This window comes from Trichosurus vulpecula, chromosome 3, assembly GCF_011100635.1.
Source record: "Trichosurus vulpecula isolate mTriVul1 chromosome 3, mTriVul1.pri, whole genome shotgun sequence".
Taxonomy (NCBI): Eukaryota; Metazoa; Chordata; class Mammalia; order Diprotodontia; family Phalangeridae; genus Trichosurus; species Trichosurus vulpecula.
In genome coordinates this window covers 123,125,898-123,144,469 of record NC_050575.1, presented here as the reverse complement: position 1 = coordinate 123,144,469, position 18,572 = coordinate 123,125,898, and the positions used below count along the sequence as shown (strand labels likewise).

Here is an 18,572-nt window from a genome sequence, read left to right as displayed (position 1 = left end):
TACTCACATTGGATGACATCTTAAACTCAGTATGTCTAAAACTGAACTCATCTTTCTTTCTAAAACTTTCCTTCTTTCTAACTTCCTATTACTGCCAAGAGCACCACCATCCTCTCTGTCACCCAGGCTTGCTGGATTTCATCCTCAACTCTTCAGTCTCCATAACCAATTAGTTGTCAAATCCTGTCACTTCTTTCTTCATAACATCTCTTGTATGAACCTCCTTCTCTTCTCTGGCACTGTTATCACTCTAGTGCTGGCTCTTTCTCCCTTCATGGCTGGACAATCACAATAGGCTTCTGTTTGGTCTCTTTGCCTCAAATCTCTTTCTGTTCTAGTCCATTTTTCATTCAACTGTCAAAATGATCTTCCTAAAGTGAAGGTCTGACCATATCACCTCCCTGTTCAACAAACTTCAATGGGTCTGTGTTATTACCTGTTTGGCTTTTAAAACATTTCATAACTTGGCACCGTCCTACCTTTCCAGGTAGGATACGCTTTTTCTTATACTTTTCTCTATATACTCTTTGATCCAGTGACACTGGCTTATTTGCTAATTCTTGTCACGTGATTAGTGCTTAATATATGTTTTTTTATTGACTGATATAATCAGAGGAATGATTTTTTTCCTTAAGTTTTTAATGTTTCTTTCCAATTTCATGTAAAAATATTTTTAACCTTCATTTTTTACATTTTTGAGTTCTAAATTTTCTTCCACTCTCATTGATAAGACAAGCAATTTGATAAAGATTATACATGTGCAGTCATGCAAAACATGTTTCCATGTTAGTCATGTTATGAAAGAAAACACAGGCCAAAAAGCCCCAAGAAAAATAAAGTTAAAAAAAATTATGCTTTGATCTGCATTCGGTTTACATCAGTTCTTTCTCTGGAGGTGGATATCATTTTTCATCATAGGTCCTTTAGAATTTTCTTGGATCTTTGTATTGTTAAGAATAGTTGTCATTCACAGTTGATCACTGTACAATATTACTGTTACTGTGTATGATATTCTGTATCTGCTAGTTCCACTTGCATCAATTCATGTAAGTTTTTCCAGGTTTTTCTGAAAGCATCCTGACCATCATTTCTTTTAGCACAATAGATTTCCAAAATAGTCATATACCACAACTTGTTCAGCCATCCCCCAATTGATAGGCATCCTGTTAATATCCAATTCTTTGCCACCATGAAAGAACTGCTTTAAATATTTATATATATATATGTCCTTTTCCTTTTTTCTTTTTAAATCTCTTTGGAATGCAGACCTAGAAGTGATATTTCTGGGGAAGCACAGTTTTATACCCCTTTGGACATATTGTTCTCCAGAATGGTTGGATCAGTTTACAACTTCACCAACAGTGCATTTTCTGATATCCCTTCCAACATCTGTCGTTTTCCTTTTCTGTCATTCATATTAGTCAATCTCATAGATGTGAGATGATACCTCAGAGTTGTTTTAATTTGCATTTCTCCAAATAGTGATTTAGAGCATTTTATATGAGTATAGGTATCTATATAGATATATTTCATATGACTGTATATCTATATGACTATAGATAACTTTGATTTTTATTTTATATGCCTGTAGATAGCTTTGATTTTTTTATCTGCAAACTGCCTGTTTATATCCTTTGACCATTTATCAATTGGAGAAGGACTCATATTATTATAAATTTGACTTATTCCTCTAGGTATTTGAGAGATGAGGTCTTTGCTAGGGAAATATGCTGTAAATCCCCCATCCCGCCCCAACCCACAGTTTTCTGTTTTCCTTCTAATCTTGACTGCATTAGTATTTTTGTGCAAAAAAATTAATGTAATCAAAATTATCCATTTTATATCCTGTAATGCTCTCTATCTCTTGTTTGGTCATAAATTCTTCTGTTGTCCATAGATCTGACAGGTAAACTATTCCATGCTTCCCTAATTTGCTTATGCTATCATTCTTTATGTCTAAATCATGTACCCATTTTGACCTTATCTTGGTATGTGATATGAGTTGTTGGTCTACACTTTGTTTCTGCCAAACTGCTTTCCAGTTTTCCCAGCAGTTTTTGTTAAATAGTAAGTTCTGGTCTACATCTTTGAATTTATCAAACACAAGATTACTGTGGTCATTTACTACTGTGTATTATGTACCTAATCTATTCCACTGATCCACCTCTCTATTTCTTAGCCAATACCAGATTGTTTTGATGATTACTGCTTTGTCATATGGTTTGAGATCTGGTACAATTAAGGCCATTTTCCTTCACACCTTTTTTCATTAATTCCCTTGATCTTCTTGACCTTTTGTTCTTCCAGATGAATTTTATTACTTTTTTTTAGCTCTATACAATAATTTTTGGTGATTTGGTATGGCGCTGAATAAGTAGATTAATTTAGGTAGAATTGTCATTTTTATTATATTGGCTCGGCCCATCCGTGAGGAATCGATATTTTTCCAGTTGTTTAGATCTGACTTTATTTGTGTCAGAAGTGCTTTGTAATTGCGTCCATGTAGTTCCTGGCTTTGTGTTGGCAAGTATATATTTATTTTAAATGGAATTTCTCTCTCTACCTCTTGCTGCTAGACTTTGCTGATGATTTATATAGGTTTATTTTATATCCTGCAACTTTGATAAAGTTGTTAATTATTTCAACTAGTTTTTTAGTTGATTCTTTGGTATTCTCTATGTGTACCATCATATCATCTGCAAAGATTGATGGTTTTGTTTCCTAATTACCTATTTTAATTCCTTTGATTTCTTTTTCTTCTCTTATTGCTATAGCTAACATTTCTAGTACAATATTGGATAGTAATAGTGATAATGGGCATCATTGATACCTTTTTAATTTATTCATTGATCAAAGATCCCTGATGTTATTGGGAAGGCTTCTAGCTTATTCCCATTGCAGATAATATTTGCTATTGGTTTTAGATAGATACTTCTTATCATTTTATGGAAAGCTCCATTTATTCCTGTGCTTTCTAGAGTTTTTAATGGGAATGAGTATTGTATTTTGTCAAAAGCTTTTTCTGCATCTATGGAAATAATCATCAGAGGACTGATTTTTTTAAAAAAAATCTTTAATTCTATCTCTTATAGAACATAGTAACATATAAAATGGCCTTCTGTAACAAAGTCATTTTTCTGAAGTATAAGCCTGACCATGTTATCCTCCCTTTTCACTAAACTCTAGTGGCTCCCTATTATCTCCACGATCAAATATTAATGCTCTGGCTATAATGACTCAGTAACTGGCCTTTTTAAATCTTTCTGGTCATACTCTACAATCTAGCTCCTCTGGCCTACTTGCACTTACTCAAGTTACCTGGCACTCCATCTCCCATTTTCGTGCCTACATATTGGCTATCTCTAATCTAGAATGTTCTTTCCCATCACTTCCACTTCTTTATTTCACTGCCTTCCTTCAAGACCCTGCTCAGATTCTCCCTCTATAGGAGACCTTTCCTGGTCTCCCCAGCTGCTAGTACCTTCCCTTCCCATATTACCTTCCATCTATTCTGTCTATATCTGGTATGTATCTAGTTATTTTCATGTTTGTTTTGACCTTTAGAATATTAACTTCTTGAGGTCATGGACTCTTTCTGCTTTTCTTTTTATCCCAGCACTTAGCATAATTTGTGGCACACACTAAGCTCTTAATAGATGCTTGTTAACTGCCTAGCCTCATATGATAAGAGTGACTGAAGCAGACTAGAACTGTGGAATGTGAAAGCTAGCAGAGGGATAGCAGGGATGATCTAAACTAACTCCCTCATGTGACAGGTGAGGAAAATTATAGCTAAGCATTCTCCATACTTTGCTGTATCTGCGCTTGCAGCCACCTTCTTCCATTGGTGAATTTTTCATATAACCCCATTTTGGGGAAGGGCACAGACCAGGCATCCTTCAGTGTTCAGTCTTTGCTACTATCCCTCTACACAAGTACCTTCCCCATCTGATCCCACCCCTACTTTTTAGCTCCCTTTTATGTATTGTCTTCCCCCACTAGGATGTGAATGCCTTGTGAGCAGGGACTGCCTTTCTTTTTACTTGTGATCATATCCCCAACACTGAGTACAGTGATAATAAGCACTTAATAAATACTTGTTGATTTGATTTTACCAGACACATGAAGTGAGTTGCCCAAGGTCACATAACTGGTTAACTGTAGAAGTAGGATTAAAATCCAGGTCTCTTGCCTCCTAATCCAGTCCTTTTTCTGTTATGCCACCAGGTTTTCTGAATCCCAAGTTCAAAAGCACATAGATAAAATATAGGTGCTGCCTGCTTAAAGATTAGCAATTAAATTTCATTAGGTACTTAAGGAGCACCAAGACCATGATAATAAAGGAAAGAAAGCTGAATCAGACCTGTGTTCTTCTCTTGAATGACTCATTTATCTTCCCTTGGTCTTGGTGGTTTCCTAATAAAGAAACTAAGCAGAGTAGATTAGATGGTCCCATCCTTTTCTAAAATCCCACAATATCTGGCTCCATTTGGAATATAATAAATATCAGTTCTGCCACAGTGCTTTGCATTAATTTACCTAACACTAATTTGGCTTAGGTAATTACCAAGGTGCATCCCATATTGAGGTTGCCAATGGAATTGGGCAGTTGTTATATTTGCTTTGGGGCATTTTAAAACAGAGGCTAGGGATCTTTGCCTTTGAGTACTCTTGCACATTTTTTTTCCTTCTCCCAAATTAGTCCACCTCCCCTTCCTAAGTATCTGCCCATGACCTCATTTCTCCTTAAGTTAGACAAATGCCAACAGTTGACTTATTTTTTTAACCTTGTCTGAACCCCTAGCTTATTGTGATAACACATTTTTCACAGGGCTTAAAAATGTTCAATTCACTTTTCGCATACCCCTTCTGTAAGGTAGATAGAACAGTTATAGTTACGCCTATTTTACATAGTTTCAAAACAGTAAAGGATCACACAGGTCATAATTAGACAGCTGATAAACATCATAGTCAAGATTTGAACCTTATTATTAACGCTGTACTCTTTTCATCATGCTATCTCCTAATTTGTAGGATGGGTGTGTGTGTGTGTGTGTGTGTGTGTGTGTGTGTGTGTGTGTATGAAGCTTGGTATAATAGACATTCCTTTACTTCTCCCTTAAATTGATACCCCTTTTGAATTTCTGTAGGACACAGAACTAATTATGTTTCCCAGGAATTGTCCAAAACTGTCATAGTAATGAACAGAATGAATTTATCCCTAGAGTTGAATCACTCAGTATATGGTACATGCTGTTACTGCAATTTCTGAATCCTCTACTGAAATTGCATTTGCATTGGTTACTCTGGAGTTCTTGACTTTTCATGGTATGCTAGATTTCAGAATTAGTCCCATTCTCTTTCCCCCAATATAGTTGGGTTTTCTGGCACAGCTGAGCATAAGAGAAGCAATTTATCTGTATCTCATCAACATTAACTTTTCAGCAGATCTTTTCTCCTGCACACACACATCATTTTAGGATTCCTTCAGTTGCTGAAAGCTGCTAGAAGCAACTTGGCCTTGATCAAATGCTAGCCTATGTGGAAAGCAGGAAAATGATTTATGATGTTATGCTTCTATTGCAATAAAATCCTTTGAATGTAAAGCAATAGACGTCATCACTTCTTTTTCCTTGCGGTCTTTTAAGTAGTGATTCTTATACTGAAAAAAGTACAGATAAATTTGATATGTCAAGCTTTTTATCAAGTCTAAGATGACTAATTATTCTTATTTTATGTTTTCCCCACTATAACCCTCATTTTTCAGGCTATGTCACAGTTAAAAAGAAAAGGTCTTGCTTGATGGCCTGTCCTCACCTCTGACATACTATATTAAAAGGCAAAATATATTAGTAGGTTTTAATCTTGAACTTTACTATCTTTAAAACAGTTGCCCATTATAGTTGAAGAAAAATGCCTATCTGTAGAAACAAAACCCTAAGCAGTTAAAACAAATCTTGGCATCTATAAATTATGAATGACTTAAAATAATTGACCACTTTCCACTCTGAGTCTGTGACTGTGAACAAAGTGATATAGCATCATTGAATGATTGAGCTAGAATGGACATTAGAACACAGAGCAGAGAATTTTAAAACATCAAATATTAGTTGGAGAGGACCTTAAAGGGCACCTAATTCAATTTCCCAATAATTCCATCTACAAAATTGTTGACATGTTTAGAGGGCAATAAAGAGACTGTCCTATTTGTACAGACAGATCATTAGATAGCTATGTTTGGTTGCCACTGAAAGTTTATCCATTAGCTTTGAGTGATCTGGTGTTTTGTTATTGTTCTCCTTGTTGGTTGATTGGATGGTTTTTGTTGTTGTTTGGTTGTTGCTTTCCCTTCCTCCATAGCACGTAGGCTCACTTAGTTTTATCTTATTTTATTTTATTTTTGGTAGGGTGGGTGGGGGAGAGCAGTCACTAATCTTATCTTACCCACTTGGGACAATGATTCAGTTTCCGGATGGAAGTACATCATTGCTGGAATAATGGAATAAAATACTCCACACTGATTATAGGGTCTGTTGGTCTTTGTCACTTGAGATAGGCTTACCCATAGCCAGTCCAGTTTGGTTAGTTTACTGTGTGGTAAAATTGGTCAAGCAAAAGCAACTTGAACATGTGGTTTACTTTTGCCAATTTCCAGAAGAAATAAAAATGTCCTTCTCAGAGCTATTTTTATTCTTTGGAGTGAGAATCTTGCCACAAAACTACCTTTGGCAGATTTTCATGCCAATAAATTTGGTTTTGTCTAGAAAACCACATATTCAAAAAGAGTGAAAAAAGGAACCCTGTCAAAGAAATGTCTTACATAGATATTGTAATCACAACCATAATAATCCTCATTGTGGAAGGAAGTTGGTGGTCTACCTTAAGCACAAGCTTGAAATAACCTACACTTTATATTACATATAAGCGTAAAGCTATTGGTAGCATAAATGTTATTTTTCAGATGAGGGAACTAAGGTTCAAGGAAGTTAAAAGACTTATTCACAACTGCTTAGTGACAGTGCATAGACTCAAATCCAAATTTTTCAACTCCAAAGTATACAATGAGCTTTAAATCTCTATGTGTTTTTCAATTCACACTGTCTCTATCTGTTTGGCTGGATCCTGTCTACACTTGATTTTAGCAATAAGCCTTTTAAAATAGTTATGTATGCCTAATGGTATTAATGACCTTTGGGAAGGCTCTTGACACAAAGGATGGATTTATTTGCAAAAAAAGCCCCCCAAAATCCTGGCTATCAGTCTTTCTTGTCCTTCCTTCCCCCTACCATATGTGTTCTACTGAAAGAATATTTTCAAATTGGAAATGTTTTCAGCCCTACAAATGTTTGAGTTAAGATGCTTCCAAATAAAAGGTTTGCTTTCCAACAATTGTTTTATATGGGAAATGCCACCATCTCAGATTAGTATGGATAATTTTAAAATATTATTCAAGATGAACCTGTATACCTTAGTAGATATGTATTGCTTGTGATATACTTCAAGGATCTGTCATTTTATTTGTTTGGATACTTAATTGATGTCTATAAAAATGCCATGGCCCCATGACCCCCCCAAAAAAGATTCATCACCTTGTGGCCAAACTGGTAATGAATATATTTGAACTTGGCTAAACTAGTACTTGAGGGACAGAACAGTAGTTCATCACTGGTTTAATTCATGAAACCTTTCCAATATGGTTGGGGCTGCTAGAACCTGCATTCTAATGGCCTAGCCTTTGAGAAGCTAGGGTCATTTCCACTCTAGGATGAGACAATAGAGGACTTTAGTGAAGAGCCCGTGATATACTGATTCTTAAATACTGAATTATCTTTTGCATTTCTTGTTGTGGGCAGAACATATTAAAACATTTTCTAGAAATTTAATAGCTACATTTTCTGACTGTGGAAATATTTTGTAAGAGTTGATGTGGTATACCATAAAACAGCATTGGACTGGGAATCAGAAGACCTGGGTATGAGTACCAGATATATCATTTACCAACTAGGTGGCAAGTCATTGGGGCAGTTCAGTTTTTCTCTCTAAATGTTATTTTCCTTATCTATGAAATAAAGATGAAACTACTTTTACCACCTACGTCACAGAGGAGTTGTGGGCAAAGTACTTTGTAAACCACAGAACACAATGTAAGTGTGACCATATTGTCATCTTCTGTGTCCTGCTGCAGCTTACTATAATTATCCATCTGTGGATACTTATGCAACTATGCACTGGAGTTATTGAATAAACTTGTGTTCATCACTCATATCGTACCAGAAACTGCCTATGACAGAAAGAAATGGAGGCGCTGTCTTTGATACTTCCATTCCAAAGGAGCAAAAAGTACACAGACACACACAGGGGCCAAAAGATGAGTGTTGAGAAGTTGTTTCTTGAAGAGGAAAGAGGTTAAATTAATTTCCTCACTTCTTATAAGCCTGTTATGAAGCTTTATATTTTAAAAAAAAGTTTGTGACTCTCTCTCTCTCTCCCTCTCTCTCTCTACATATATACACATATACACACACACACACACACACACACACACACATACACACACACACATATATATATATATATTACACACACACACACACACACACACAAATATGGAAAGCATTAGATGCTTGGTTGATGAAAACTCTTCTTTTATTGCAGAACACATGTGTAACTGCAGTATAGTTGGAAGCCTGGATGGGAATCGATGCAACCAAACCACAGGGCAGTGTGAGTGTCATCCAGGCTACAGAGGGCTTCACTGTGACTCCTGCAAGGAGGGCTTTTATCCAACCAGCACCAGTGTCCAAGGGCTCTGTCTCTCTTGTGACTGCAATCCCCGTGGAGCCATCAGCCCAACTTGTAGCAGGTAAGCAGATGAAGGAGGAGAAGAAGGTGCTGTTTTGGGGAATGGAGTTTCTACTTCCCAGAGAAGTGAGGTCACTTGGAATGGGCCTTAGCTGATTTCCCACATGGAGTCTTAATGTTCACAGGGAGAAGAAAGTCTGCCTTACATCTATCATGAGACAAAGTAGTGAAGGTCTACCATTTAATCTACAATCCAGTTAATTTGGTCCAAGTTTCCCCCGTTGTTACTGTTTTTCTCTCTGTTAACTACAAAATGTGTAATGATGGCTGACATAACCAAAATGCTTTTGCATCTGTTATCTCCTTTGATCCTCACACCACACCCGTGAGGTAGGTAATGAAAAGATTGTTATCTTCATTTCATGGATTAAGAAATTAAAATTTGGAAAAGTTAAGTGTTTTGCCTATGGACAAATAGTAAATAAGTAGCAGAACTGGTACAAGACCTTGGCTCCTTTGATTTCCATTTACAGATGACCCAGAAAATAATTCCACTGTACTTCTTAGTTAAAATACAATGTGAATCAATTCAGGATGCAGATTTTGGAAGGCAGTATGATTTGATGGAAGGAGTACTCTGCTTGAAGGCAGAAAAAGACCTGGGTTCGGGTTGGGCAAGTCACTTAATCTCTCTGAGCCAGTTTCCTCATCTGTAAAATGGCAATAATAGTATTTAGACTGGTTTATCTACATTGTTGTTATGCAGGAAAGACTTTATTAAAATGCTGTGTAAACATGGGCTTATTGGTAAATTTGGCCTTTATTTCCTCTAATCTTCAGCCAGTCACTTTCCAAATGCATGGTATGGTGAGAATATCTCTTGCCCTAGAAGTCAGGTGACCTGAGTTCTAGTCTCAGCTTTACCAATAACAGGATATGTAATCTCAGGCAAGCATCATTTCATCTTTCTGAGCCTCAGTCTTCTTGTCTGCTAATACAAAGGAGCTGCACTGAATGATCCCAGACTTCCCTTTTAGCTCTGATGGTCCATAAGTCTATGGCTTGAAAAAAAATGAAGACAAATCCATTCCCACTTCTCAAATGAACTTTCCTATTAAGGCAATAGTGTAGCCTTTGTATGTGGAATATAGGGTCTGTCCATCATTTTCCAACTTGTTTACCTTAAAATGCAGAGGTCACTAGCTAGAGTTGAAGCTAGTTGTCATCCAAAAGGTAGTCAAATATCATGGAGCAGCATTGCAATGACTACTTCTTTTGTATGGTCTCTGGTTCAAGAGTACGGGGGAGCAAGAAAGGAAATGCTTCATTAGACTTGCTGTGCTAGGGCTCTCTGAGTGTGTAACATATAACACTCTTGGTGCTATGTGGGACATTGCTTTCAAAGAGTTTGCATTCAATTGGATTGCCCATTTTAGCCTAAAAATTATGCTATACAACAAACACTGAGTTGTTTGTGTTAGAAAACAGACAATGCAGGAGACAAGAAAGGGGTATGATCTTTTGTTCATCTGTGTGAACAGCTGACATATGGAAGAAAGAGAATTTTTGTCCTGCTTAGCTCTGAAGGACAGAAGTAGGAGCAAAGGGTGGAAGTTTTAAAAAGGCAAATTTTGGCTGAATATGAGGGAAAACTTCCTAACAGTTTTCAAAAAATGAAAATCAGGAGTCTGGATGACTCCTTGTTGGGAAAGTTGTAGAGACGGATCCTGCTTAGTTATGGCTTAGATGAGATGTAGCCTCTGAGATCTGTTCCAGCTCTGAGATTCTAAGGTGGTCCTTGTTTAAAATAACTTAAAATATCTATTTTTATCTACCCATCTACACATATATATATATGTAGTATAGCATAATGCAGTTTATAAAGCACTTGCATGTACAAATCTCATTTGATCTTTATAATAGCACTATGAGATAACTATTACTAGCCCCATTTTATAGATCATAAAAATGAAGCTCAGAGAGAATGAGTCCCATCACACAGCAAGTGGCAACAGAAGCACAGATATTCTATCTCATTGTCTGTTGGCTCTGTCTACTGTACCATGAAATGACAGGACAAATTGACAAAAATGGATGTAATTGATATACTATAACAGGCATCAAACTACTATATGTTGTTTCCTTTTCTCAGTCTTCTATTTGCTGCTGTTCTTCTTCAACATGGTTAAAATAAAATAAGCCTAGCTCTTCTAGGAGAGACAACTAAGCCACTGATTCCTAACTTCAAAAGTTCCCTTGTCATGCATGTGGCTTTGTGATGACTTCTCTGAACTTCCCTGAAAGAAATCACTGAAAAGAAACCTGCTATCTTGAAAGCTCAAGCTATTTGTAAGGCCTTTGTTATATGTTGTTAACACACTGTTGGAGTATCAGGAAACTGGTTCTTTGATAGTTTAGCCTTTTCCTGATTTAAATGGTAAATTGGCTTTCCCACAAAGTCTGAAGCATAGCTTATCCTAAGCTATATTCCTAAAAGGAGCAGCTAGGTGACACAGTGGATAGAGGGCTGGGCCTGGAGTCAGGAAGACTCATCTTCCTAGGTTCTATTTCAGCTTCAGACAGTAACTAGCTGTGTGAACCTGAGCAAGTCACTTAACCCTGTTCATCTCAGTTTCCTCATCTGTAAAATGAGCTGGAAAAGGAAATGGCATGGGGGAAAATTAAAACATTAATACATTGTTGGTGAAGTTGTATACTAATTCAACCAATCTGCAGAGCAATTTCTCCCTATGCTTCATCTCTACTACATCAATTCTTTGCTCTCATTAAGACCTACAAACCCTACATTACTACTACTACTACTACCACCACCACCACCACCACCACCACCACTACTACTACTACTACAACTACTACTACTACTACTACTACTACTACTACTACTACTACTCCTCAGCACTTTTTCAGGCTACTACCTTCCCCTCACTTTTCCTCTTCTCCAATATTAAGGTTAGCCATCACTTGCCCCCCTTGTGTTCTCACTACTCATCTTTTGCTAAACTTTTAATCATGTGAGTTTATTCTGGGGCATATGTAGTTTTGATTCTTAATTAAACTGATGCTCAAATACATGCTGACTGAGATGATGATTTAATACTTACCAAGCATATGTACCACTTTTATATTGCATCTTGCTGTGAAATCCGGGAATGATTTGTTTCTAGGATTCTTAATCACATTTTACTCACAACTATGGAATAACACCTATTTAGTAATCTTTGAAGATGTTATTAAAATCTACAGAAGGGCTGACTTGAAATAATGCCATAAGGATGGATTGAAAAAACTGAGACTTCAAATATCGGAAAGACTACTATGTAGAAGAGGCATCAGACATGTTCTTTGTGCCTTCAAAAGTCAAAACTGGGTTCTATTGGGAGAAAGTTAAAAGGAAGCAGATTTCTGCTTAATATAAGGATACATTTCATAACAATTAGAGCTGTCCAAAAGTTTAATGGGCTGCTTGATGAAATAATAAGTTCCTTATTACTTGAGGTATTCAAGCAGAGGCCAAACGAATTTTTCAGAAATGTCATAGAATTGTTTCATGTCATCAGGAAAAGACTTTGACTATATCATATCTCAGGTCCAGTTCAACTACAACATTCACTGAAAATTACTTGGTCACTAAAAACAAATATTTCCATTTGAGTAAACTTTCTATTGGGTGTTTTACACCAATCCTAACAAATTCCACTCTGTCTTTTATTCTAGGAAAATAATGCAAAAACATACTGGTTACTATCTTATCATTCTTTTTAAAAATAAAGTTCCTTACAGATCTACATTATAACCAATTTTCATTTTAGATAACACACTGAAATTTCAATATGTAGGTTTAGTTTTTTAAAAGATAACCACTGAAAAGTATAGACAAAAAAAAATTTCCTCCTTTACTCTGTTTGGGACAAAGGAAATATTTCCAATACATTGTGTCAAGCACTATCACAAGCCAGGCATAATATAAGGAATATTGAACTGGAAGATGAGGGATTAGGGTTCTGGTCCCAGTTGCAACTTGAGGCAAATACATTATTTCACCTTTCCTTTTATGTTAACTATGTAAAATTAGGAGTTTAGAGTAGGCACCTAGAAGTTCCTTCTGTAAGCTTTAAAATTTTTTGTTCTAAGGTCTCTTCCAACTTGAACTCATCCTGTGAGTTCAAGGCAAAACTGACTAAACTTGTAACTTAAGACTCTAATTAAAGTAAATAAAGAGCCTGATTGGGTTTTGTTAGGAAAAAACAATGGGTTTCATGGTTAAGCTCAAATTATACATGGCTAAAAGTCCAGAACACCTGTATATTCTTTTTTTTTGGTGGGGGGTGGGGGTGGGGAAGGCAGGGCAATTGGGGTTAAGCGACTTGCCCAAGGTCACACAGCTAAAGTGTCTGAGGTCGGATTTAAACTCAGGTCCTCCTGATTCCAGGGCTGATGCTCTACTCACTGCACCACCTAGCTGCTCCCAGTATATTCTTTTAATACATTCTGTCTTAAAGCACCTTCTCCTTTATAGTGCATAACCTTTCCATTCAGTCTACCAATTATTAACTAGACATCTGCTACAGCCATCTGAGTAGAGGGAGAGGAAAACTCTTCAGATCTAACATTGATCTGACATGCTCTCACTGTGATTGCAATCATTATTCATTCTTTTGTAGTACTGTAAATAAATTTTCTATACTGTTTTATATTGTTGACTCCTATTCTGTAGTCCAGATTATTAAACTGTTCCTGGTACAGTGAAGAATATTTAAAGACAATTTTTGGAAGTCAAAATTTTGTTAACTGGAAAATCCTAGCAAAGACTTCTTGCCTATTCTAAGAGACTGGTTAAAAAAAAAAAAACAAACCAGTAATTTTTAAAAATTAGAAAAAACTAATTTTATCTATCATCCTTTCCCTAAATAGCCAAATTAGCAAAATGTAATATTCAGTATCACAATATTGATTCATCTGGCTTCATTGAATGAATTAGTGAAAAAGCATTTAGGTGCCATTTGTCAAGGACTGTGCTGAGCACTAGGGATACAAGTTCAGAAAACAAAGATAATCTCAAGGACCTTAGGTTCTAGTGAGGGGGACAACACACCAAGGGTATCTGGGGAAGGGGCTCTTTGGTCTATATCATTACAAAGATGATGAGGAGAGCCTTAGAGGAGTAAATTGATACATCATCTGTAAATAATGCCACAGTAAGAGAAGAGAAAAAGGCAGTTGGTGTGAGTATGGAGGAGATGACTGGAGAGTCAGGAGTGAAGTGAAGCATAGCTGAGGCTTTTCCTGAAATAATGATCTGGGTAAAACCATTTACTACTCAGGAGAGTAAGGCCCTAGGGTGGAAGTTTCTCCGGGGAGGCAAATCTAGCTAGAACAGCTAAGGAGGAGATATTTGGAATATCATGAATGAAGTGCACTCACCCTATCTTCTGCCAAGTTGGGGGTACAAGGGGAAGGTGAATATGGCAGCTCTCTTGAGCCTAGAAGTGCAGAAATTAGTGCTTTTTCCTTGAAATAAAAGAGCTTCTGTGGAAAAGTCTCCATTGTTGTGTTAAGCCTCCATTTTATTTTCTGTATGATGTGTAATTTCTATTTCCACCATGAGAGGCAGTGTGGTATAGGAGATAATACACAGGACTGGAAGTTGACCTAAATCTGAGTTTCAATCTTACTTCCCATTAATTTTATGACCTTGGGTAAGTCTCTTTGTGACTCAATGTCTTTGTTTGTCTAATACAGATTTGTGTCCAAGCGCCTTGCCTACTTCAAAGGGATATTTTATCAAATGATATAAAATGATAGTGAGCTATAAAGTTCTCTATATATCTACGTATTTATTATTTATTACTATGTATCTAGATCATTATTTTTGTGTAGTCTGAAACCTACCTCCAAATTTTGTTTATTTCCTTTGGTTAAGACTTCTCCTTGACATGTTGTTAGATCCAGGTATTTCCATCTGGCAACATATGGATTCTTAGAATGTGAGAGTTCAAAGGAATCTTAGAGGACAATGTCAGAAGTGGCAGAGACTTTAAAAACTATTTAATTTAACTGCCTCATTTTAGATGTCAAACTTAAGCCCAGAGAACCTAGTCTAAGGTCATGCAATGAATTGGTGACAAAATTAGGACCACAACCCAAGTTTCCTGATTTTCTTCATTGAAAGACTTTTCCACTATATCATGTTTCTTTCTGTAAAACTTGACATGAAAGGTATCTGATCAAAAAATTTTACCAAGTCACATAAATGTTCATTGAAAGAAAACTGTGTGGAGATCTAAGAAGATGGAGTAAGATTTCCTAGACTAGTTAAGAAATCAACTAATTAATTAACAAATTAAGAGCCCCAAAATATACAAATCAGAGCAGTTGGAAGAAGAGGAAGAGTAAAGAACCCACCCCAAGATAATTATTACAGAAAGTTACTGAAACCCAATTTATGAGCCCATAACTTTTGGTATTTCCCCAGTGTTCCTACCTCCAAAATCACAAAGGTAACATAAACAAATAAAAAGTAAAGATATGATAAATGCATTGTTCACAGGCCATAATGCAATCATATTATTATTAAGGAAAATAAATATGAGCAAAAGATGCAGATCTAAACTAGAGGCTGACTAATAATATCCAGAATAATAAATGAGTTAAAGAATAAATAATATGTTAAAGATATATCAATGAAACAACATTGTAGAGGATACAGCTAAAGCAATCCTCAGACAAAATGTCAATCTCTGAGAATTTATATTCACCAAATAGAAAAAAAAAAGGGATAAGTTCACCAAGCCTGCAATTAAGAAGACTAATACTAGAAAAAAATCACTTAGCCTTAAACAAATGCAAAAGAAATTTAAAATTTGAGGATTTTAAAAAGAAAAAGGCTTAGAGAACTGATAAATTGATGAGCTGTATTAGTATAAAAATGAACAAAATAAACTTTTAACAATCTTGATTTTTAAATTGATTTTTTAAAAAAGAGTGAAAAGTCAAATCACCAAAATATATAAGGGACAATGGAAATTCACAACAAAAGAAATAGAATTATCAAGTACTACTATGTATAATTTATACAGCAAAACTTGAAACTGATAGTTTCTAGAAAAATATAAAATACCCATAGTAACAAAAGAAAGAGATGTTAACTCAAAAAAAGCCTCAGTCAGATGGATTTGCAAGTGAATTCTGTCAAATATAGAAAAAGGAATACCTATGATACAAAATTATTCTAAATAATAGAAACAAGAAGCACTCTACCAAGCTTCTTTTATGAGACATTTAGGATACGGATGTACAAACTAGAAAAATACAGCGCAAACCAGAGAAAGAGAATTATGTGATAACTACATTGCTCATTGATACAAAGGTTTAGAATAAAATACTGTCAGCATAACTACAACAATATATCGAGAAAATATGTCTAGAAAATAATGATCAAGTTAGATTCATTTCACAGATGTAAGGATGGTTTAACATTAGAAAAACAGTCATCATAATAATATAAACAAAGATTACAAAACCAAATAGTTATTTCAGTAAATGTAGAAAAAGGCTTTGACAAATACAGCATATATTTGTATTTAAAAAAAAACTTCTTAAAGTGCAGGTGTAAAAAGGTCATTCTTTAATATAATGAAAAGCATATATTTAAAATTAAGAGCTAGCATTGCTGGTGGTGGAAAAACACTAAAAATTCCTCATGTACAAATGGATAAAGCAAGAGATAATCTGTCCCACACCTGTGATTTGACATAATTCTAGAAAGCTAACTATAGCAATAATACAAGAACAAAATTAAAGGTATAAATACAGGTAATGATGAGAAAAATTAACCTTGTTCACAGATGATGTGATGGCATACTTGTAAAACCCTAGAGAATAAGTAATAAAATTAAGATAATTAATACCGTCAGCATTATTGAATACAAAAATAAATCCACAAAAATCATTAACCTTTCTATACAGTACTAATAAAAACCAGGAACACTACCCCAAAAAATCCATTAAAAGTACCTACAAAATGCATAAACACTCTGTGAGTTAACCTACCAAAACATACAAGTTCATGTAAATAAACTATACTATAATATGTAATTATAATAAACTAAAAAATACTCTTTACAGAAATAAAAGGAGACAAGTAATTGGAGAGCAATTTACCTTTCATGGTTGGTTCATACCAATATGATAATCATAACAATACCAACTAGAAGCATCTTGGTATGGTGGGGAAAAATATTGAACTTGGCTTCAGAGAACTAGGATTTAAATCCCACCAGCCACCTGGGGCAAATCACTTAACCTCTCTGGGCCTCCATTTTCCTCATTGGTAAAATCAGGAAGTTTAGAATGGATGTTCTATAAGATTCCTTCCAACTCTAAGTCTATAATCCTGTCATCTTCAAATATGTCTGTGGATTTAAAGCTATACCATGAGATTTTAGATACTGCTTAAAAGTGAACAAAATAAAATTCATTTGGGGAAAAAAACACCAAAAGGTCTAAAATCTCAAGAGAATTAAGGGGGCAAAAGTATTAATTTTAAAGGGGGTATAGCATTATGAATGGTTACTCTCTATACCAAAATAGGCTGAATATAGATATGTGAACTAAAAAAATTATTCACTATAGAAAAAAAAAGAGATTAAGATCAAATATCTTTTACAGCTGTGGCTTTCATAGAGAGAATTCTCTTTTTTAAAAAATTAAATTAATTAATTTATTTTTAGTTTTCAACATTCACTTCCATATGATTTTGAGTTCTGAATTTTCTCCCCCTCCCCTCACTTCAAGATGGCATGTCATTTGATATAGCTGTACATATACATTCATGTTAAACCTATTTTCACATTAGTCATGCTGTAAAGAAGAATTAGAACCAATGGGAGAAACCACAAGAAAAAGAAACAAACAAACAACAAAGAGAGCAAATAATATGCTTTGATCTGCATTCAGACTCCATAGTTCTTTTTCTGGATGTGGACAGCATTTTCCATCATGAGTCATTTGGAGTTGTCTTAGATCCTTGCATTGCTAAGAAGGGATAGGTCTATCGAAGTTAGTCATCACACAATGTGGCTGTTCCTGTGTACAATGTTCTCTTGGTTCTGCTCACTTCACTCAGCATCAGTTCATATATGTCTTTCCAGGTTTTTCTGAAGTCCACCTGCTCATCATTTCTTATAGCACAATAGTATTCCATTACATTCATATACCACAACTTGTTCAGCCATTCTCCAACTGATGGGCATCCTCTCAATTTCCAATTCTTTGCCACCACAAAAGGAGCTATAAATATTTTTGTACATGTGAGTTCTTTTGACATTTGTATGATTTCTTGGGGATGCAGACCTAGAAGTGTTATTACTGCATCAAAGGGTACGCACAGTTTTATAGACCTTTGGGCATAGTTCCAAATTGCTCTCTAGAATGGTTGGATCAATTCACAACTCTACCAACAATGCATTAGTGTTCCAATTTATCCACATCTTCTCCAGCACTTATTATTTTCCTGTTTTGTCATGTTAGCCAATCTGATATGTGTGATGTGGTACCTGAGAGTTGTTTTGATTTGCATTTCTCTAATCAATAGTGATTTAGAGCATTTTTTCATATGACTATAGATAGCTTTAATTTCTTTCTCTGAAAACTGCCTGTCATATCCTTTGGCCATTTATAAATTGGGGAATGAATTGTATTCTTATAAATGTGACTCAGTTCTTTATATATTATAGAAATGAGGCCTTTAT

General features: G+C 35.4%; 1 protein-coding gene across 1 annotated transcript in view; it reads left to right on the top strand.

Annotated features, from left to right (window-relative positions):
• MEGF9 (multiple EGF like domains 9) overlaps nt 1–18,572 on the top strand; it is a 127,272-nt gene that overhangs the window by 72,388 nt on the left and 36,312 nt on the right. Inside the window, exon 2 of the mRNA XM_036749483.1 lies at nt 8,656–8,863. Within this exon, the coding sequence (XP_036605378.1) occupies nt 8,656–8,863 (208 nt within the window). The remainder of the gene's footprint in view (nt 1–8,655; nt 8,864–18,572) is intronic.